Source organism: Pan paniscus, chromosome 16 (assembly GCF_029289425.2).
Source record: "Pan paniscus chromosome 16, NHGRI_mPanPan1-v2.0_pri, whole genome shotgun sequence".
In the NCBI taxonomy this organism is placed as follows: Eukaryota; Metazoa; Chordata; class Mammalia; order Primates; family Hominidae; genus Pan; species Pan paniscus.
The window spans coordinates 41,419,362-41,442,447 of record NC_073265.2 but is presented as its reverse complement, the minus strand read 5'-3'; the positions used below and the strand labels follow the sequence as shown (position 1 = coordinate 41,442,447).

Genomic DNA, 23,086 nt, shown 5'->3' with positions numbered 1-23,086 from the left:
AGGAAATATAATCATGTAGATATCTGCCTTTTAATTCTTTGCTTGCTTATAATGATTCCATAAATAATAGTACGCTGTTGGTAGTTTTCTTTCTATAAGGATGATTTATCCTGAAGGAAAAAACTTGGGGAAACTTCTACTACTGCTATTTATGTGGTACTTCTACTTCTTGGCGTAGCCAAGTATTTTTGAAATCCTAAAGCCCCATTCGAATTCTTGTATACTTTCCTTAATTTCCTGAAATTTAAATACTTTAGGCTTTAATGCCCAGGCCATGATTTGTCATGCTAAGCAGCTTTCTTTCCTGTGAAGCTGAAAAACGTGCTGCTTCAAACCTACAAGAGGAGCTGCAGCCCCGCTGGAAACAGCCGTCCATCCCTAACCCTGACACACACCCTGGTGTCCCAAACCCTTGATTCTTTTGCTTTCTCTATCATAAGTACATCCACTGACTCTTGTAGAAAAATGTCCCATCTCCTGAAAGAAACCGAAGAGCGTCGGGAACGTTCCGCGTGTGTCTCCTCGCGTGTCAGCACAGCCTCCCTGTCTCTCCGCAGTTCCGGGAATGCTGGAGTATGAGAGCCTGCAGGGCATTTCCGGCCTGAAGCCCACAGGCTTCCGGAAGCGCTCCTCCAGCATAGACGACACGGACGGCTACACCATGACCTCCGTCCTGCAACAGCTGAGCTACTTTTACACCACCATGTGCCAGAACGGCCTGGACCCCGAGCTTGTGAGGCAGGCGGTGAAGCAGCTCTTCTTCTTGATCGGGGCGGTCACGCTGAACAGCCTCTTCCTGCGCAAGGACATGTGCTCCTGCAGAAAAGGGATGCAGATCAGGTAAAACCCAGAAACCTCCGCTCACGCGGAGAGGCCTGCAGAAAGGATGCTCTTGAAGTCCGAGGCCCCACGCGCCTGACCCTCCCTGCTGTGGCGTCAAACCCCTGTTTAGGCCCTACTGCTGTAGGGATATTCGAGTCACCCTAGGAGCCCCGGGATGCTGGCGCCCAGGGCCTACTCCCCTCACGCCACACCCTGCCAACTAGATGGACTGGCCTAGCCGCTTTAACCCAGAACCAGTAAATGTTCATCTTAAATTCTGGCCCTCTAGGGTGGTCATGCACTCAACCAGTAGTGACTACCTTCTCTGAATAGCACTGCCAGGGGGAGAACACAGGAAACAAGGAAAAGTCGATCTGATCCCTGCCTTTGAGAAGCTCAGAATAGCTAAATAATAATTAAAGGCAACTATGATTAAATCACAAACAAGTGGTGCAGGAAATGTATCAGAGAGGAGAGACATTGCAGACGGAACAGTTGGGGAAGCCAGAGAGTTGTGCCTTGAGTGATAAAGGAAACGGAGAAGAACGTTCCAAGCAGGAGAAACGGTCAGAGGCATTGCGGGGAGTGAGTGAGGACCTCTGCTCAGGCTGCATGTGGAGTAAGCAGAGGCTGGTGTGAGGAGCAGCAGGACCAAGGTAAAGAGCTAGGTTGGATCCACACTGGGAGGGTCTGGAATACCAGGCTAAGGCATTTGGAGTTCATCCTGAAGACTTGGGAATCTAGTTTTGAGGTGTGTCTACTATCTCTTAATTGAGACACCATGGACCCTGAGCCACTATTTGAATTAACACTGATCAAGTGATTGGAAAACACATAATATAGGATATTTAAGTTTCTTATAGTGTGTGCAGAAATTTGATACCTGTATCTGTTATGAGAACCTGGGGTAGTGATGATGGTAATGACGTAAGGGAAGGTGACAAAGAAAGTATCTATCATTATGCTAAGTGAAATAAGCCAGGCATAGAAAGACAAACATCAGATGTTCTCACTTATTTGTGGGAGCTAGAAATTAAAACAATTGAATTCACAAAGATGGAGAGTAGAAGGATGGTTACCAGAGGCTGGGAACAGTAGTGGGGGGCTGAGTAGAGGTGGAAATGGTTAATGGGTACAAAAAAAAAGAGAGAAAGAATGAATAAGACCTACTATTTGATAGCACAACAGGGTGACTATAGTCAATAATAACTTAATTGTGTATTTTTAAATAACTTAGAGACCGGGCGGGGTGGCTCATGCCTGTAATCCCAGCATTTTGGGAGGCCGAGGTGGGTGGATCACCTGAGGTCAGGAGTTTGAGACCAGCCTGGCCAACGTGGCAAAACCCCGTCTTTACTAAAAATACAAAAATTAGCTGGGCGTGGTGGCACATGCCTGTAATCCCAGCTACTCGGGAGGCCAAGGCAGGAGAATCGCTTGAACCCCAGAGGCAGAGGTTGCAGTGAGCCAAGATCACACCATTGCACTCCAACCTGGGCGACAGAGCAAGACTCTGCCTCAAAAAAATAAATAATAAAAAAGATAAAATAACTTGGAGTGTAATGGATTGTTTGTAACTCAATAAATGCTTGAGGAAATGGATACCCTATTCTCCTTGATGTGCTTATTTCACATTGCATGCCTGTATCAAAACATTTCATGGGCCAGGCACAGTGGCTCACGCCTGTAATCCCAGGACTTTGGGAGGTCGAGGTGGGTGGATCATTTGGGGTCAGGAGTTTGAGACCAGCCTGAGCAACATGGTGAAACCTCTGTCTGTACTAAAAATACAAAAAAATTAGCCAGGCCTGGTGGTGCACACCTGTAATCTCAGCTACTCATGAGGCTGAGACAAGAGAATCACTAGAACTGGGGAGGCAGACGTTGCAGTGAGCCAAGATCGCGCTTCAGCACTCCAGCCTGGGGGACAAAGCGAAACTCCGTCTCAAAAAAAAAAAAAACAAAAAAAAATTTCATGTACCCCATAAGTATATATACCTACTATGTACCCAGAAAAATTTTTTAAAAATTGAGTATCTTAAGTCAAAAAATACATGTGAGAGGCATCCCTTACACCTTTTTAGCATTAGTGAAACTTTGGAGTTGGAGTCAATCCCCATAGACCATTCCCACAAATTCTCATGACAGCAGGGCATGGTTTTCAGATAGAAAGGGGTATTCAGAAGGACTAGTCTTTGCAGATCTTTATGTCTTCATTGAGAAATGAGTTATGTTTATTTCACAAGCTCCAAGCAGATCCTGTAGTCCTCTGTAGTAGGTTTCAGCCCTAAAGTAAAGCCACATCAGAGCCTTTGCTAAACTCAGTTCTCACTCCCTCAGTGGATCCCCCAAGACTGAGTAGAGACATGAATGAAAAGGATCATGAGGGAGACACATGACTCCAGGTCTTAGAACAACTTCTTTGAGGACAGGCAAACACCTGCCCCCCAGGTACCCAGTACTTTTTCCCTTCCACCAGGTGGAAGTGGCCATCCTTTTCGTTTTCTTTTTTGAGATGGGGGTCTCACTCTGTCACCCAGGCTGGAGTACAGTGGCACGATCTTGGCTCACTGCAACCTTCGCCTCCCGGGTTCAAACAATTCTCCTGCCTCAGCCTCCTGAGTAGCTGTGGCTACAGGCATGCGCCACCATGCCCGGCTAATTTTTGTATTTTTAATAGAGACGGGGTTTCACCATGTTGGCCAGGCTGGTCTTGAACTCCTACAGGCATATGCCATTTTTGTAGAAACAGAGTCTCACTATGTTGCTCAGGCTGGAATCTATGCTTCCAAATGGGGACGTTTAGATCATTTTAATGTAATATAATATTTATATTTAGGATTACCATTTTATTAATTTCTGCTTGTTGCTTCTGGTTTTCATTTCTCCATTTTCTTTATCTGCTTCTTTTGGGTTATTTGAAATTTTTTAGTATCCCTTTCTAAATTATCTTTTTTTTTTTTTTTTTTTTTTTTAGTATTATCCCTTTGATCTTTTTTCTCAGTTGTTGCTCTAGGGATTCCAGTACATATACTTAACTTTTCACAGTCTATTTAGAATCAATATCTTACCACATCAAGTGGAATGCAGAAATCTTACCATCATGTAGGCCCCTTTAGCCTCCCTACTTTATGTTGCAGTGGTCTTATATATTAGATCTACATACATCAAAAACTGTACCATACAATATTATAATTTTAGTTTTCAACCATCAAACATATTTTAAAGAACTCAATAAGAGAAGAATAGTCTATTATAGTCAACCAGGTATTTACCATTTCTGTTGTTTCTTCATTCCTAATGTTCCAAGTCTCATTTTTTTCCAAGTCTCATTTTGATATAATTTTCCTTCTGCCTGAAGAAAGTATTTTAGTATTCCTTTTAGAGCAGTTTTGTTGGCAATAAATTATTAGTTTTCTTTCAGTTGAAAATGTCTTCACTTTACCTTTATTCCTAAAGGGTATGTTTGTAGGATGTAGAATTCTGGATTGACAGTTGTTTTCTTTCACCACTTTAAAAATGTTTTACTTTTTTCTAGCTACTGTGGTTTCAGATAAGAAATCCATAGTCATTTGAATTATTCCCCATAAATAATGCATAATTTTTCTCTGATTACTTTTAAGATTTTTTTTTTCTTTGTCTTTAGTTTTCCATAGTTTGTGATGTGTCTGGGTGTGGATTTCTTTGGTTTAGCCTGTTTGGAATTTCCTGAGCTTCTTGAATCTGGCCATTCACCAAATTTGGTACATTTTCAGCCACTGTTTTTTCAGATATTTTGTCTGCATCATACTCTTTGTCTTCTCTTTCCAGAACTTCAGTGAACCAGCTGTTAAAGACTTTTTGTTATTGTCCCACAGGTCCATAAAATTCTGCTCCTTTTTCTTAGTTCTTTTCTTCTGTGCTGTTCAGATTGGATAATCTCTGTTAATCCTTTCAAGTTCACTGACTCTCCTCTGTCATCTCTATTCTGCTAGTAAGCCCATTCAGTGAGTTCTTTTATTTCTATTATTGTATTTTTCAATTCTAAAATTTCCATTTGGTTTTTCTTTGTATCTTCTGTTTCTTTTCTGAGACTTTATATCTTTTGATTCATTACAAGAGAGTTTGGCTTTACTTTTTAGAGCATTTTTATGATGACTTCTTTAAAGTCTTGGTCAGATAATTTGAATATCTGTGTCATCTCAGTGTTGACTTCTATTAGTTGTTTTGTTTAATGTGAGTTGAGATCTTTCTGGTTCTTCATATGCCAATTTTGAATTGTATATTGGATATTTTTAAATACTGTATTATGAGACTCTGGGTCTTCATTTTTTAGTTTATGTTTTTATTATTATTATTATTATTATTATTATTATTATTATTATTATTTAGTTACCCAAGCTTGAGTGCAGCAGCACAATCTTGGCTCACTGCAACCTCTGCCTGGGTTCAAGCGATTCTCGTGCCTCAGCCTCCCAAGTAGCTGGGATTACAAGCACCCACTACCATACCTGGCTAATTTTTGCATTTTTAGTAGAGACGGGGTTTCACCATGTTGGCCAAGCTGGTCTCAAACTCCTGATCTCAAGTGATCCACTCGCCTCAGCCTCCCAAAGTGCTGGGATTACAGGTGTGAGCCACCATCCCTGGCCAAGACTCTAAGTCTTTAAATCATATGGAGAATGTCAATATTTTCATCAGGTGGACAATGCACTTGGGTCAGACTGCAAGTTCTGACCACCCTCTATGCTTTGTGGTTCTCATGCCATTTCCATGTGTAAGGGTTTTGTGGTGCTCTTTGGGTCCGTTTCATATGTGTGAAAAATGGTGGCCAGCTTGGAACTTGGGTAATGGTATGTTTCATAGTTCAGTTCTTAAATTCTGTATATGCTGTTTAGGGTCAGATTCATGCATGGGCTCAGGGATAAACCCAGGAGTTAATAAAGAACTTAACAAACTGCTTTTCCCAACTTTCCCAGGCTCCTCCCTTTCTGTGGCATTCCTATTACTTTCTGCCCCCTTTTTGGTGCTTCAGCTAGAAAACTGGAGCTTTCCTTAACTTGCTCTGCAGTGTACTTACTGCAGATGTCTCTATCTGGGGCCAAATGGTGAGGGCAAAGAGAGAACCTTGAACCACAGATCCTCCAATTGGAAGGGAAGTTTCCCTTCTCTTCGAGTTTTAGGTTCCTTCTGGCCTCCTTCGCCACCACTGCTGTCGACATGGGATTGGAACTTGAGCATGAGAGAATAGAGAAAAAGGAGAAGGAAAAGGTAGGGCATTGAGCATTAGGAGGCCCCTTTTCAGCTCCTTGAGCTAGAATCAGAGAGCTCCCCTGGAGGTCTTTGTTGGCATTGATGCCCACCTCTGAGTTTCAAACTGTGGCGAGTAGAGGCCAGTGAATAGCAGAGGGGAAAAGTGATGATGTCACTTTTGACTTGGAAGGACTTCAAATTCTAGTCATCCTCCCCAATACACCTGCTACTATTTACTTTTCCAAGTCCTCAAATAGCTGCCGAATGCATTCCATTCAGGCTTTATAGCTGCATTCAGTGGGACAGACAAGATGGAGTGTGGTTACTCCATCTCACTGGGAACTGGAAACCCACCACACATCTTTGAGTGGGAGAATTAATGTGCTCAAAATTCAGATTTTAGAAAGGACTGTGGCAGTATTTGAATAGGGTGAATTAGAAGGGCTGAGATGGGAGCCCCATTAGAAACCTGTAATAAAAACTAAAAGTAGGGCCGGGCGTGGTGGCTCACGCCTGTAATCCCAGCACTTTGGGAGGCCGAGGTGGGCGGATCACGAGGTCAGGAGATCGAGACCATCCTGGCTAACACAGTGAAACCCTGTCTCTACTAAAAATACAAAAAAATTAGCCAGGTTTGGTGGCAGTGGCTGTAGTCCCAGCTACTCGGCAGGCTGAGGCAGGAGAATGGCGTCAACCGGGGAGGCAGAGCTTGCAGTGAACCGAGATCGTGCCACTGCACTCCAGCCTGGGCAACAGAGCGAGGCTCCGTCTCAAAACAAAAACAAAAACAAAAAACTAAAAGTAGGCCAGGCGCGGTGGCTCACACCTGTAATCCCAGCACTTTGGGAGTCTGAGGTGGGCAGATCACAAGGTCAGGAGTTCGAGACCAGCCTGGCCAATATGGTGAAACCCCATCTCTACTAAAAATACAAAAATTAGCCAGGCGTGGTGGCAGGCGCCTGTAGTCCCACCTACTCGGGAGGCTGAAGCAGGAGAATCTCTTGAACCCAGGACATGGAGGTTGCAGTGAGCTGAGATCGCACCACTACTCTCCAGCCTGGGCAGCAGAGTGAGACTCTGTCTCAAACAAACAAACAAAAAGCAACAACAACAACAACAAAAACTAAGCAAAAGTAATAAGAACTCAAACTAGTGGGACAAAAGTAGCAATGCAAAAATGAGGGATAGTGAGAACCAACCCAAGATATATCATCTCACACCCACTATCCTATGGAATAACATTAATTCAGCATCACTGTCCAAATGTTACAGCCAGAAAGAAGACCCACATGGGGCATTGCTAATCCTTAAGGTCACAGCTGGGACTGACTTTATTTATTTTGAGAAAGTCTCACTCTGTCGCCCAGGCTGAACTACAGTGGTGCAATCTCAGGTCACTGCAACCTCCGCCTCCCGGGTTCAAGTGATTCTCCTGTCTCAGCCTCCCGAGTAGCTGGGATTATAGGCGTCCGCCACCATACCCAGCTAATTTTTTTGTATTTTTAGTGGAGACAGGGTTTTGCCATGTTGGCCAGGCTGGTCTTGAACTCCTGACGTCAAGCGATCAGCCTACCTCAGTCTCCCAAAGTGCTGGGATTATAGGCGTGAGCCACCATGCCTGGCCCAGAGCTGGAACTGACTTTAGAGATCACTTTATTCAACACTCAATTTTTTTTAGCAGTTTCATTGGTATGTAATTTATATACCATACAGTTTACCTGTTTAAAGTATATAGTTCAGGCCAGGCACAGTCACTCACACCTGTAATCCCAGCGCTTTGGGAGGCTGAGGCAGGCAGATTGCTTGAGGCCAGGTGTTCAAGACCAGCCTGGCCAACATGGTGAAACCCTGTCTCTACTAAAAATACAAAAATTAGCCGGGTGTAGTGGCAGGCGCCTGTAATCCCAGCTACTCAGGAGGCTAAGGCAGGAGAATCGCTTGAACCTGAGAGGTGGAAGTTGCAGTGAGCTGAGATTGGGCCACTGTACTCCCGCCTGGGTGATAGAGGGAGACTCCATCTCAAAAATAAATAAATGAGTAAATAAAGTGTATAGTTCAATCGTTTTTGATATATTTATGTAGTTGTGCAACTATCACTGTAATGTAATTTTAGAACATTTTCATCCCTCCAGAACGAAACCTTATACTCATTAGCAGCCACTCTCATCCCCCACCCCAACTCCCTACCCTGCCCAGCCTAGGAAACCATTAATATGTTTTCTTTCTCTACAGATTTTGCCTATTCTGGACATTTAAAAATAAATGAAATCATAAAATGTTATCTTTTGTGGATGGCTTCTTTCACTTACGTAATGTTTGGGAGGTTCATCCATGTAGCAAATATCAGCACCTCATTCCTTTTTATTGCTGAATAATACCCCATTGCATGGATAATGCCACAGTTTGTTCATTCATTCATCAGTTGATGGATATTTTGGGTTGTTTTCACTTTTGGGCTATTATGAATAATGCTGCTGTGAACATTTGTGTACAGAGTTTTGTTTGGACATGCTTTCACTTCTCTTGAGTACATGTCTAGGAGTGGAATTGCTGTGTCATATGGTAAGTCTGTATTCAATTTTGAGAAACCACCAAACTGTCTTCCACAACAGCTGTACCGTTTCACATTCCCACTAGCAATGTTTGAGGGTTCTCAACACTCTCATTGTGCCCAGAGAGGTCGATTAACTTCCCAGGCTCACACAGTGGATTGGCAGGACTAAAACCCATGCCTCTTAACTCATAAACCCATGTGGCAATTAGTGACAGAAATAAGAATAAAAACTGCAGTCGACCGAAAGCCTTCACTAATTGAAAGATTTCTGCCAATTCAGGAAAAAGAAAACAGTGTTTTATACTTATGGAAGTCTTCTCTTCAGATATCACTGTTTCTTTCCTTTAATCAATTTTCAAAATTGTATTTCGTAAGTGATTGCAATCACTGTTCTTTGCTCAGATTTTCCCCAAAGTCTGTAGCTGTTCCGGCCCCTCAGCCTAGACCACCATGAGTCTTAGAACTCTGGATTAGGAGAGCTGATCATCAGTCCAACTCCCTCATTTTGCAGATGAGTAACTGCTGAGCTGTGGTCTTAAGGATCTCAGTGAACTCTGGTACCCTCTCGGGACACACAGGAGTATCTGGCACCCTTCCCTAAAGTATTCTCTGTTCTTCTGCCTTTCCCTCCAGGTGCAATATCAGCTACTTAGAAGAATGGCTTAAAGATAAGAACTTGCAGAACAGCTTAGCAAAGGAAACTTTGGAGCCCCTCTCTCAGGCAGCCTGGTTGCTTCAGGTCAAGAAGACCACAGACAGTGATGCCAAGGAGATCTACGAACGCTGCACCTCACTGTCTGCTGTGCAGGTGACCAGGCTTGCTTAGTGTCTCCCTGGCTCTTCCCTGACACATCAGTGCAGTGGACATTGCCTTTCTTGGTTTAGCCAGCTGTGGGCACCCTGATTCTGTGTGTACTCTCGGGAGCATACCTATCACCCATGGCCCACCCTTTTATCTAATAAATATTTATTAAATACTAACACTAGGTCTTAAAAACATAGAAATGGGCTGGGTGAGGTGGCTTACAGCTGTAATCCAGCACTTTGAGAGGCCAAGGTGGGAGGATTGCCTGAGCCCAGGAGTTTGAGACTAGTCTGGGCAACATAACAAGACGCTCTACCAAAAAAAAAAAAAAAAAAAAGCTGGGTGTGATGGCACACACCTTTGGTCCCAGCTACTTGGGAGGCTGAGGCGGGAGGATCGCATGAGTCCAGGGGTTCGAGGCTGCAGTGAGCCATGATCATGCCACTGCACCCCAGCCTGGGCAATAAAGGGAGACCCTATCTCAATAATAATAATAATAATAATACACACACACACATACACACAAAGGTCTATGATGCATTCATTCCCTGCCCATTAAACTCACAAATGTGTATGTGGAGGGGTGGCCATGTGGGAGGTGGGGAGGCTAGAAGGGGGCTCCTCTTACTGTTTTCTGATTATCTGGTTTGCCTTTGCTCCCTATGGCACTTTTCTCCCCTTGTTTTCTTTTCTTGGAAATAGGTAACATACAGTTCCTGAACCAAATTATAGGCTAAAAGAACCACCTGTGCTTCCCAATGGTTCCCAATAACCAGAACCATTATTTTATGAACAGAGTTATTATTTTGCATGGTCTAACACCATGTTATGTACCGTTTGCAGATCATAAAGATCCTTAATTCATACACACCTATAGATGACTTTGAGAAGAGAGTGACTCCATCCTTTGTTCGCAAAGTACAGGTGAGATTCTTAAGGATGTGCCTTTTAATTTTACTTCCTAACTATGGTATAAGATGTTGATACTTAATTAACATTATAGAAATCCAGGATTAAAGTACATTTACCCACATATACAAATGAAAGGCACCCAGCTCAAAGGTAAGCAGGAAATTTTCCTGTGAAATTTTCAGAATCCACCTTAGTCCAGGTGGGAAGGGAATGAAAGCACCAAAATCATGTCTCCCGTGCTGTATTCTGTCAATATATCTTATTTCTTACTGATCGTTGAATACTGTGCAAGTGGGCAGAGGCTGAATGGAAACAGAGACCATTTTTCTTTTATAATCATTTGTATAACCATTTTTTCTTATATAATCCCTAAAGTTTCTCCCCTAAGGAACTCTAGGGCAGCAGTTCTCCAAGTTTGGCACAAGGATCCCTGGGAGTCCTTGAGACACTTTCAAGAGGGTCTGCAAAACTCTTCCTTTTTCTAAATATGTACCTGTGGATTTTCTAAATAGGTATCTGTGGATTTTCTCAATAGTTATCTGTGGATTTTCTTCGTGTACTTCAACCAAAATAACATATCACAACAGATTGAATGCAGAAGCAGATATATATGATATATCATATATATGATAATATAGCATATATATTAAAATATGGCGTATATAATATATGGTTATATATGATAATATATTAAGTCAGACATGAAAGAGATTTGCAAAAATAGAAAATACCACTTCTCACTAAATTTTCTTTGTTTTAGAAACTTATGTTTAACATGTGTAGAGCTTATTTTAATGAATTAATAAATCATTTTAATTACTAATATGGCAAATACCGATATACACATATACACAATGTATATTTAATTACTAATATGGCAAATACCAATATACCCATATACACAAAAGCTTTTGGGGCCTCAGTCATGTTTTAGCATAAAGCGGTCCTGAGACCAAAAAGGTTGCAAACCCATGAATGAAGAAGAAAGATGGGTTCAATAAAAATGTAATACTTGAAATCTACTCATGTTTGACCTTAGAATTATGCCATGAGAATAGATTAGAATAGAAAACAGATTTATGGTCAACTCATCCCATGGGAAATTAACTTCTGAAGTGAAACAGGACAAGTTAATTGTTCCTGAGAACTGATCTGGAAGCCCTGGATAGACTTTGGAATTGTGCTGTTGTTAAAAAGTTCTCATGTATGTCATTTCATGTGATGGTGCAAGGAGCTCTCCACTAGAGATAGCTGTGTTTTGCCTTGACTTTCAGGTAGCAGTAAAGCAGAACATGTTAGTTTCCTTACTCATTTTTCCTCTGATTCTAATTTCAGGCTCTCCTAAATAGCCGGGAGGATTCATCACAGCTGATGTTGGATACCAAATATCTCTTTCAAGTCACATTTCCTTTTACCCCCTCTCCACATGCTCTGGAAATGATTCAGATCCCCAGCAGTTTCAAGCTAGGCTTTCTGAATAGGTTATAGCAGGAGAAAAAGTCAATGCACTTTTTCTTCAAAAGCTAAGTGAAGGTTCAATATGAGGGATGTGTTTTATTAATTGGCAATGGAAATTGGAATGTGATTTAAGGTAGAAAACAGACTTTTCTCAAATGGACCACATCATCTCTCACTCACAGTGACAATGCTGCTGCTGTAATTTTGTAAGAATTCACACACACCAGCTGTATTTGGAAAAGCCATGTCTCACTCTCGAATCTCAGCTGGTTTTCACTGAAATTCCTGGAGGGCTCATATTTTCTTCCACGTGCCTCTTGATCTGTTCTGTCTTGTGGCAGGGCTCTACCAGGAGGGAGTGAGATCTGGGGACACAGTGGCTTCCAAGTTTTCTAAGGTTCATGTGAAACCTGAGTACATTTACAAAGCTGCAAGTGGATTCTAGTGCTGAGTCTTCCAGGAAAAAATCCCGTTTGGCCACCGTGGCCTGCCAAAAGTTCTCTTGCCCCCTGCCTGCTGGGGACAGAAGGTTTTCATGAACTCTTTTTACTGAAAATGCCCTGCATTTTAAAATGTTTATTTTAGACCCTTCTAAATTTTTTTTTTTTTTGAGACTCCGGAGTCTCGCTCTATCGCCAGGCTGGAGTGCAGTGGCATGATCTCGGCTTATTGCAACCTCCGCTTCCTGGGTTCAAACAGTTCTCCTGCCTCAGCCTCCTGAGTAGCTGGGACTACAGGCACCTGCCACCACGCCCAGCTAATTTTCGTATTTTTAGTGGAGACAGGTTTCACCATGTTGGCCAGGATGGCCTCGATCTCTTGACCTCGTGATCCGCCCACCTCAGCCTCCCAAAGTGCTAGGATTACAGGCGTGTGCCACCGCGCCCGGCTGACCCTTTTAATTTTTAAGAGTGTTCAATCTGAGATGAATCATTTGAAGTATTTTTATATGTATATCTATTTAAAACTAATATATTATTAAAGCTTAATTGCCATGCCGTTTATCTTCTCTGAAAGAACTTCAAATCTTACCTGCCAACATATTCACCATAATTTTTTTATTTTTTAATACCTTTCATACAATAACTTTTTAAAAAAAACCTCAGATTGAAAAAGCAACCTAAATTACTTTCGCTCTCTAGTCAGCATTTCAATGTATTTATTTTTAAATTTTCTCAAAAAGTAACTAAAAAATTGTGTCGGACCCTACTTTTGAGAAATCTGTGTTTCCCAAGTTTTATGGGAACTGGCTATTCCTTGTCCCGGCACACCTTCTCATTCCTTCCTTTCAGAGCCTAAAACCTCATTTGATAAGCACTCCTAGTCTCTGGCCTGTGGATCCAGTGCTATTCTGTCACCAACCTAAGAATCCCAATTGCACCTTCTGTTTCTGACAGTCACAGGTGACAGCTGTGATTCTATAATACAGACTGGTGTCTTAGAGGTAGGAATAATACATGATTATGAAGCATCACCCTGCTAATACATAAGAATGTCTTTTTATATTATAAGTGATTGAGTTTAGTTCATTTCAATATATTGTACATGAAAAAATGAAAAGTAGAACTTTGTAATACTTTAATCAATAAAATTAATTACCAAATGAATTGGGTCAGATTCTTTCATTGCGAGGAGATGACATGTCTCTTAAGTGTACAAGTTTTATGCCTTTCTTTACGGTCATACTGAAAGATGCTAGAATCTTTATAGATTCATAATATCTCATTTAAAGTATATTAAAATGTTTAGAGAAGAAGTAAATATGTCATAAGTGCTGGCTTAGGCTGTGTCTCCAGGGCGCTTCCACACTGTCAGAATGAGGGGCTACTTGGCAGAGAATTGGCAGGGTTTCTGATCCTGAGCTGTGGCCTCCATGCCCTTTCTAGACCTTCCCCACACCATGAGGAGCCATCACTGTTGGTTTTCGGCTTCCATAACTCAGGATTTATGCCTGTTTTATAGCACTTACCCTGGACTGGAAGCCAGAAATGCTGCCCATTTCCTCTGTAGGCCTGTGAGCCCCAGAGGGCAGGTGCCACATCCTCCTCATCCCTGCCTTCATCCTACTGCTGATGAGGTGGGAAGAGAACTGAAGGAGCAAAGTCCCGTTGGAGGACTCTGTGTGTGTGTGGTGGGGAGTCAACCATGGGAAAAAGTAGGTCATGTTTGGGGACAGGGAGACCTGTGGACTGAGGAGTTTATGTGTGGAAAAATGGGGAAAGGGAGGCACTCATCCCACAGTCTTGATCAGTTCTACAAAGCTGACAGTGGCAAGGAGACCAAAATAGAGAAATGTTAAGAACATGCGGCCCAGGTGAATGTGAGGGCTGCTCAGTGAGTGGGCGCAGACACAGAGGTCAAACCTGCCAAGGTCTCCCTCCACAGAGGGGCTGGGCAGGTTCCAGGGGTGAGTGAGGGATGCAGATGGCAGTGCGTGCCCAGCAGGGAGCATGGAAGTGCTGTGGAGGAAGGAAGCAAGCTGAGCAGCACTCCAGAGAAGATAAGGAGATTAGCCAGTGGGAGACGTGCTTCACACCTCAAGCTGCGCGCTGGTCCTCACCTCTCACCATCTGCTCTGTGGCTCCCAGTGCTGACTCTGGAAGGTATGTGCATGCTGACATTCGGTTAAAATACTCCAGCTTTTGAAATGCTCAGAAAAGCATCCAGATGAGTACAGGGCACAGTGTTAGCAGGTCTTTCTGTGCGATGGGAGCATGGGTGAGGGGTTTTGTTGTTGTTAATCTGTAGAATCTAATTTTTCTACAATACACATGAATTTATTTTGAAATAGTAAATTTCAAATATTTCAAATTGAAATATTTCAATATTTTTTACATTAATATTGGCATCAGGAAAGAGATTAAGCATACTTAAAATCACTAAGTCAGTTTTAAAATTTGATCCAGGTGACACATGGCAACATAAGCCTCTGGGTACAGCTTATGGGGTTAGAAAGAGGTTTTTAGTTGAAAGTCTGAGATACATCCACATTGTTGTGTGTATCAGTTATTTTTTATTCTATGCTCATTTCACAGTTTCGTCTGTGACTGGTGAACATTTGGGTCTTTCAAGTTTAGGCCTTCTATGAATAGCTGCTATGACATTTATGTTTTTGTTTTTGTTTGTTTTTTTTTTAAGGAAATAAGCATTATTTTCTGTGGTGTATGTATGCATGAGTAGAATTGCTTGGTCATAGACTATATCCGTTTCACTTTAGTAGCTCCTACCAACCAGTTTTCTACAGTGGTTATACCGACTTATACTGCCACTAGCAGAGAAAGGCAGTTCCAGTCTCTGCATCCTTGCCCACACTTTGTGTTGTCAGACTTTTTAGGTTTTCTGATGGGTAAGTAGTTGTATCACATTGTAGTTTTACTTTGTATTTCTATGATGACTAATGATAATGAGCACCTTTTTATATGTTTATTGACCATATAAGTATCCTCATTTGTGAAGTGACTACACAAGCCTTTTGTCCATTTTAAAAATAATCTTTGGGCTGGGCGCGGTGGCTCATGCCTGTAATCCCAGCACTTTGGGAGGCTGAGGCGGGCAGATCATGAGGTCAGGATATCGAGAGCATCCTGGTTAACACGGTGAAACCCCATCTCTACTAAACATACAAGAAATTAGCCGGGTGAGGTGGCGGGCGCCCGTATTCCCAGATATTTGGGAGGCTGAGGCAGGAGAATGGCATGAACCTGGGAGGCGGAGCTTGCAGTGAGCCGAGATTGCGCCACTGCACTCCAACCTGAGCGACAGAGCAAGACTCTGTCTAAAAAAAAAAAAAACTTTATTGAGATATGATGTCCACGTTTTGTTTCATGTTTTAAAACCCATCATTTTAAAACATATATTTCAGTGTTTTTTAAGTTTATTTACAAGGATTTGCAACCATTGCCACTAACTCCAGAGTATTTTCATCACCCCGAAAAAGAAATCCCATACCCCTTAAGCAGCCACTCTCAGCTCCCTCCTTCCCCCTTATTCTCTCTTCCCTCCACCTCGCAACTACTCATCTGCTTCATGTCTCTATGGATTTGCTGATCCTGTACACTTCATATAAATAAATCATACAATATGTGGCCTTTTGTGTCTGGCTTCTGTCATAGGATAGCGTTTTTAAGGTTTGACCATGTTGTAGCATGTGTCAGAACGTCATTCTTTTTTATTGCTGAATAGCAGTCTACTGGAGGGATAGACATTTTGTTTTTCATTTGTTGGTTGGTGGACACTTGGGTTGCTTTCACTTTTGGCTAATAATGCTGCCATGAAAATTAGTATGTACATTTTTATGTGAACATATATTTTCTTTTTTTTTTGTTCTGAGACGGAGTCTCACTGCATTGCCCAGGCTGGATTTCAGTGGCGCGATCTTGGCTCACTGCAACCTCCATCCCCCAAGTTCAAGCAGTTCTCATGTCTCAGCCTCCCAAGTAGCTGGGATTACAGGCACCTGCCACCATGCCTGGCTAATTTTTGTATAGTAGATATGGGGTTTCACCATGTTGCCCAGGCTGACCTCAGGTGATCTACCCGCCTGGGCCTTCCAAAGTACTGGGATTACAGGCGTGAGCCACCACGCCCAGCCAGTGAACATACATTTTCAAGTATCCTGGGTATATATCTAGAAGTAGGATTGCGGGGTCTTATGGTAACAGCTGTATATTTAAGTTTTGAATAACTGCCAAACCGTTTTCCACAGCTGCACCATTGGAAAATGGCTACCCCACTTTACCTTCCCACCAGCAATGTATGAAGGTCCTTTTGTCCATTTTTAATTGAGTTAATGAAGCAGTATTTTAAAAGTAAAAACTGGATATACCCTATGTATCCAAACACGGAAGTTGGTTTAATAAATTATGACACTCCACAGTATAGAATAATGCTGAACCTATTACCAAACAAGGTAGATCTATAAGTGTTAACAGAATAAGTTAGATGAAGAAAGCAAGTAGCCCTATTTGCATGACTACCAAAGCTGTATCTATGTGTTTGTGCCAGAAAAGTCTGGAAGAATAAACAACAAACTAAGGGCAGTGAAAATGCAGGGCATGTGATGGGGGATTCAAGTTTTACTTTTTCATCTTTGGTACTGGTTCTTTTAAAAATAAACACATATTTCTGTGGTAATTTTTTAAGTCACATATTTAGGTAAAACAGATATCAAAGAAAGTTTGTGCTTGGCATAAAGTTATTAGGGGAAGGTTTGAGAAGTTCTATGAACTACTGCAGAGCAACTTCATGTCAAAATTTGTTAAATGGGGCATTTTTGTCTTGTCAAAATGCTCATCGAAACATTGGCTCTAGCTGTGAAAAATTCTCTCATCATAAAAAGGATATTGACAATAAGTACAACAAAGTACTAAAATTTAGCTGATATAAATACTAAGTGAAAAACATCAAGATATAGAAATGTAATCAGTATACATGAACAGTATGACCTCAGTGGTCTCAAATCTATTCTTGCTACACCAAAATGTAAAAAGAAGTTTCTCTGAGTGGTGGGATTATAGGTGATTATCTTCTTCCTTATATCTTTTTTCCCCCCAAACTTTCTACAATGCATATGTATAATATTTACAGTTTAAAAATGCTTTAAATTTAGTTTGTAGCTTGCCCATGTTTAACCAGTGAGGTCTAAAATGCTAGCTATGTGATATGACTTAAGGCCCATATGACTCAAAAATTGGAGTCTCGGTTAAAAAATGGTGTTTTCCAGTAATATGCAATGACGTGAAGATGAAAATGCTATTATATAAAGTAGTATATGGCATATAATTCCAATTTGTTAAAAAGTACACACATATATACTTATAAAGATACTAGAGGAAAACATAAAATGCCAACAGGTCAGTTGTTGGTGTAGGGCATGTGGGCGATTTACTTTCCCCTTTTTGTGTCCTTCTGTTTCCACTTATTTATTTATTTATTTTTTAATTTTTTATTTTCTTTGAGATGGAGTCTCACTCTGTCACCCAGGCTGGAGTGCAGTGGTGTGATCTCAGCTTACTGCAACATCTGCTTCCCGGCTTCAAGTGATTCTCCTGCCTCAGCCTCCCGAGTAGCTGGGATTACAGGTGCGCACCACAACGCCAGGCTAATTTTTGTATTTTTAGTAGAGATGAGGTTTCCTTATGTTGGCCAGGCTGGTCTCAAATTCCTGGCCTCAAGTGATCCACCCGCCTTGGCCTCCCAAAGTGCTGGGATTACAGGCATGAGCCACCACACCTGGCCCTGTTTCCAGTTATTTATAATGAACATTATCAGCATCTTTTATAATTTGAAAAAATTCAAAATTTAGTTTGAGAAGAAAAACATTGCCTCTATCTAGATATGGAATATCGGCTATCTTTTCAACTTGTCTTTCTCTCCCGTGCCTCCCAGCCATCCTTCTATTCCTCCTCCACTTGGTGCCATAGGTTCCTCTCGCCTTCCATTCCCATAGCTGCTCCTCTGTCCGCAGCTCATTTCCTCTTCTCCAGAACATAGCAATCTCTTAACCTAGTTTGTTTTCCTGCCGTCCCTTCTCTCTCTCTCTCTGACCTACTTCTGGAAGCACAAATGCTGGAATAATCCACGTGGATGACACTGCTCCCTTGCTTAACAGCCTGTGGCTCACCGTCCTAATGCTATTACTGGGAGTGTTCAGCCCAACCTTGTTACTGGCTGCCTTTACAGGGCTGGGGAGTGGGATGCAACAGTTACCAAGCCCCACCATGGGCCAGGCTCTGGAGGGCAGGCCCTTTTTTGTTAACTCACCTTTTGTGACAAAACCATGCAGCTTGACCATGCTAGCTTGGAAATAGGGTTCCAAAGTGTGTATTCATGCTACTTACAGACTCAGCTCTGCCGCTGACCTTGAACTTGTTTAATCCCCCTGCTTTTCCTCAGCTGTAACACAGATGTCCTGCCTCCCTCCCAGGGAGAGGCGAGGGCTGGGCACTCTGTGGCAGTTGGTAGCTGGTTTCCTTGCGAGCTGTTGTCCCTAAGGGATGCCCTGTACACCTTTGTTGCCCAGAGGTCTCTGGAACTGTGCTGACTGCCCCTTTGCTGTAAGAGCTCAGCCCAACTCATGAGCCCCCATTATCTCTCCAGCCCCAGGGTGGGCTCCACATGGCAGATGTTCCTCATCAGAAATGTCCCCAACTGTCACCTCCCCCATAAATGCATCCCTCTCAGATTTGACTCTGTTGAAATGTTCAGACCAGCGCCCCCAATTATCTTTATGTTCAGGGGTTCATTTCTTTGAATCTTGACGGGGCTCACTCTAGAACACCTACCAAATTGACAGGGCCACACTGGCTGCTCCCTTCCCCCTTAACCGCTTTGTCCTCATCTCCAGCAATGGCAACATAACCCCTCGGTCTCCCAAAGAAATCTAGGCCACAGCACCCACATCTTCCTCTCCTCAACCCCACATGCCAAATCCAGCTCCTCCTCTCTTTCCTAAGCATGGTCCAAGTCCATCCCACTACATTGCTTTGTGGGCCTAAAAGGAAGAGGCTGTAGCACAAACCAAGACTTAAGGAGTTTACTTGAGCCAAAGTGAGGACAGATTCCTGGAAGGCCCAGACCCAAGTAACCTTGGACATTATCTCTGTTTGGCCTTTGTTACAAGCAGTTTTTTAAAAAAGGCAAAAAAGAGGGACCGGGAGTGGGCTGATACAAAGTTGTTAGGAATTCTCATTAGTTTACAGAAATAACATTGATTAGTGACTGATTATACATTGTTACACTACAGGGTGTGAGTTATAGTGTCCAGTGTGGCATTATTAGGTTATTTTTTAGCTACTTGTGCCAATAGCAAGCAGTTTCAAGAGATGAGGCCAGGTGTGGTGGCTCATGTCTGTAATCCCAGCACTTCGGGAGGCCGAGGTGGGTGGATAACTTGAGGTCAGGAGTTTGAGACCAGCCTGGCCAACATGGTGAAACCCTGCCTCTACTAAAAATACAAAAATTAGCCTGGCATGGTGTCTTATGCCTGTAATCCCAACTACTTGGGAGGCTGAGGCAGGAAAATCGCTTAAACCCGGGAGAACGAGGTTGCAGTGAGCCAAGATTGTGCCACTGCACTCCAGCCTGGGAGACAGAGAGATACTGTCCCAAATAATAATAATAATAATAATAATAATAATAATAATAAAAAGATGAAGACACAGCTCAAAGTGGGGACTAGAACGTTATTGCTGTCTCATTTTCATGATTCTCTGGGCCTGATAATTCAAAAGGGCTTGCATTCCTCAGATAAAAGTTACTTTCTCACCTTTAGTCCATGACTTCCTCGCGTCTTGTCTGAACCGTTGCCATAGGCTCCTCTTATGCTTTCTTTGGCATCCCCAGCCTCACCCTGCCCCTACCCATGTCCCTCCTTCCCAAGGCAGCCACTGTTCCCGCTATTGCTGCCACTCAGGGCAGCATGACCTCGCTGGCACACTCCCTGTATTACCGACCTTGAGCTAAGTGCTTTACGCACTGACTCTTATCATTCTCTTGACAACCCCAGAAGGGTAGATTTTAAGATCTCCACTTGACAGATTAGCAAAACCAAGCTTCAGAGAGGTCAGCTAACTAGGCTCAGTGGTGGGCCGGGACCAGGCAGCCAGAGCCTGTCCCTGTAACCACTAGATGCTTGTGCTGCCTCCCTGCAGCGGCCTGGGCCTGTCTGTTGACTTCCTTGTGAACAGGCAGGGACCCTGGGTCTTTGGCTGTCAAATGTTTAATAAGTGAGTGCTTGCCTTGCACGGAACCCACACCACACTTACTCAGGCCCCTGGCTTTGGTTGGGGTCAGGCTCCATCATTTGCTGACCCTTATCTTTAAAAGTTCACCCTGAGGGGAGGAATGTTTTTAAAAGTTTTAAGTTAAAGCATCCATTACAAAAACATTTTCCATTGTGAAACCCCACTGAATTGATATTGTGCTGCAAGGATCAATCCTGACTGACACAGGTCTGCCAGCTGCCAAAAAACTGGTTAAACGTGTTAAGTTCAGAAAACCTATTGTCTGATGCTTTCTCACTGATTAAATGAGTTGTATTGTCCCAGCATGTTGTAATAGTTGAAAGGTTATAAATTAACTGCATATACTCTATACCACATGTAGACGTCTGAATAGCTACCACGGTACAAGCAAGAAGAGATTTTAGAAAGTTAAAACCATTGGCTTTTCTCACACCCCCTCCCTTCTTTTCACTTTTTTTCAGCTTTATCTTGGGTAAAAGATGTGTGATCAGACCTTTCTCGTTAATGTATTTGGCTCATGTGACAAATGTTTCAAACAACGAGCTCTGAGACCAGTTTTCAAGAAGTCTCAACAACTCAGCTACTGTTCAACATGTACAGAAATTGTAAGTGCCACTTAAAAAAAATTCGGTTATCTGTCTTAAAACAGTCAAGCGAGGGTCCTGTGACAGATGAGATGCCATAGAATCAGTTTATATAACACACACTTTTCAGTATGCCTGGGCTTGGTGAGGCAGTATAGTACAGAGGTTCAGGGTGTGGACTCTGGTGTCTGACTGCCTGGGTCCAAATCCTATTGATGTTCCCAGTTATTGGTGTGCAAGGAGGTTCTCACCTCTCTCCTGAAGCCTGTTTTCCCATCTGCAAATAGGAATGCTAATAGCACCTACATCATAAGAGTTTTATGATGATCAAATGATTTCATTTGATAACTTATTTTAAATAGTACCCAGCAAGGAAAGTACTCAATGAATGTTTTAGCTTCTATTATTTCTTAGGGCTAATACTTTTTTCTTCTGACTTCTACAAGTCTGCTTGGCAGGCAATCAAGCTAAAAGAGAAGCTGGCAAATAAACAGTCTGGGAGCATCTTTCCAAGGACCGGTCCCAGTGGTGTGTAGGTCCAGCTCTAATGAAGATGGAATCTCACAGGGCCTCAGTAGTGAGCAAAATTCAGCTCAGAAGTACTCCTTGGGCCTAAGCCTTCAACAAAGACTAGGAATGGAATACAAATCCTGGAATTTTTCAAAGTACACAAAATCAAGTCCTCACCAGAGGTGGCTGTGCACAGGCTTCAGATCTTGCAGCAAAAATGCCCACAGCATCACTGAAGCCCTAAGAATTAGTCCTCTCTGAGAATTTGCAAAGCTGCGCTCAATAGTGCAGCTGAGCAGAGCCCCCACTTGGTGAAAAGTGGTAAAGCACTCCTCCTGAAAAGCCCAGTAGGAAATCCCCACATATTTAAAAAAACAACAACAAAATCATAATACAACCAAAGAGAGGAAAGATGACTTTTACATTTTATCCAACTGAAAAAGAAAAGGCACTTTTTATCCTCCTGATTCCATTGTAACCCCTGACCGTGATTACATTAAAAATTATTCCCTTAAAGCAAATAGCAAGTAAACAGCCCAGGGTGGCATAAAAAGGCTTTGATACAGCATAGCAATTTGGATATGTCTTCAGCCTAGGTGTAGTGGGCTTCTACCTGTAGTATATTTCTACAGTCTACGTTCTAACTTGGCTCTGCAAATTGTAGAACTGAGGACATTTAGTTCTTAAAAATAAACCTGCTTTCTGGGGGCCTTACCCCCCCCCCATTATTTATTAATCTAACTCTTCTGCTTTTTAAACAACTTCCTCTGCAGGTGGAATAAGCCCAAGAATCCCAGATTTTGAGTCCTCTGTGGCACACAGGTTCTCCCTAGCACAGGGGCCATGCCTGGAGATACTTTTCTAGGGAATAGTTGCCAGCTAGCGCTATTAGGTTGGTGCAAAAGTAATTGCGGTTTTTGCCATTGCTTTCAATTGAAGCAGTGGCACGATCTCGGCTCACTGCAACCTCTGACTCCAGGGTTCAAGCGATTCTCGTGCCTCAGCCTCCTGAGTAGCTGAGGTTACAGGCACAAACCACTATGCCTGGCTAATTTTTGTATTTTTAGTAGAGAGAGGGTTTCACCATGTTGGCCAGACTGGTTTTGAACTCCTGACCTCAGGTGATACACTCACCTTGGCCTCCCAAAGTGTTGGGATTACAGGTGTGAACCACTGCGCCCGGCCCACACAATCTTACTTAATTCTCATAACAATTCTCATTGCTTTCAATTGAAAGCAATGGCAAAAACCACAATTACTTTAATACAATCTCTACTCTCTACTTGGGGGTTCCCAAATATTCAGACAGCATCATTCAGCTGAAGAGACATCCAGTGACTGACAGCTGGCCTTTCATCCAACTGTTTGGGATTATGTAGACACAGTCCCCATTGGGCCCTTTTTGTGAATAGGAGTGACCCTTTATCTCAACCACTGTGGAATGTAGCTGACCTCAACTTTTCTG

At 42.6% G+C, this 23,086-nt stretch overlaps 1 protein-coding gene across 6 annotated transcripts in view; it reads left to right on the top strand.

Moving 5' to 3' along the window:
• MYO5C (myosin VC) overlaps window positions 1-13,408 on the top strand; it is a 101,669-nt gene extending 88,261 nt beyond the window's left edge. For all 6 annotated transcript variants that reach the window (XM_034938763.3, XM_034938764.3, XM_034938762.4 and 3 more), the window contains 4 exons: window positions 558-840; window positions 9,242-9,416; window positions 10,257-10,337; window positions 11,661-13,408. In XM_034938763.3, the coding sequence (XP_034794654.3) occupies window positions 558-840; window positions 9,242-9,416; window positions 10,257-10,337; window positions 11,661-11,813 (692 nt within the window). In that variant the 3' untranslated portion in view covers window positions 11,814-13,408. The remainder of the gene's footprint in view (window positions 1-557; window positions 841-9,241; window positions 9,417-10,256; window positions 10,338-11,660) is intronic.
• The last annotated feature ends 9,678 nt before the right edge of the window (window positions 13,409-23,086 follow it).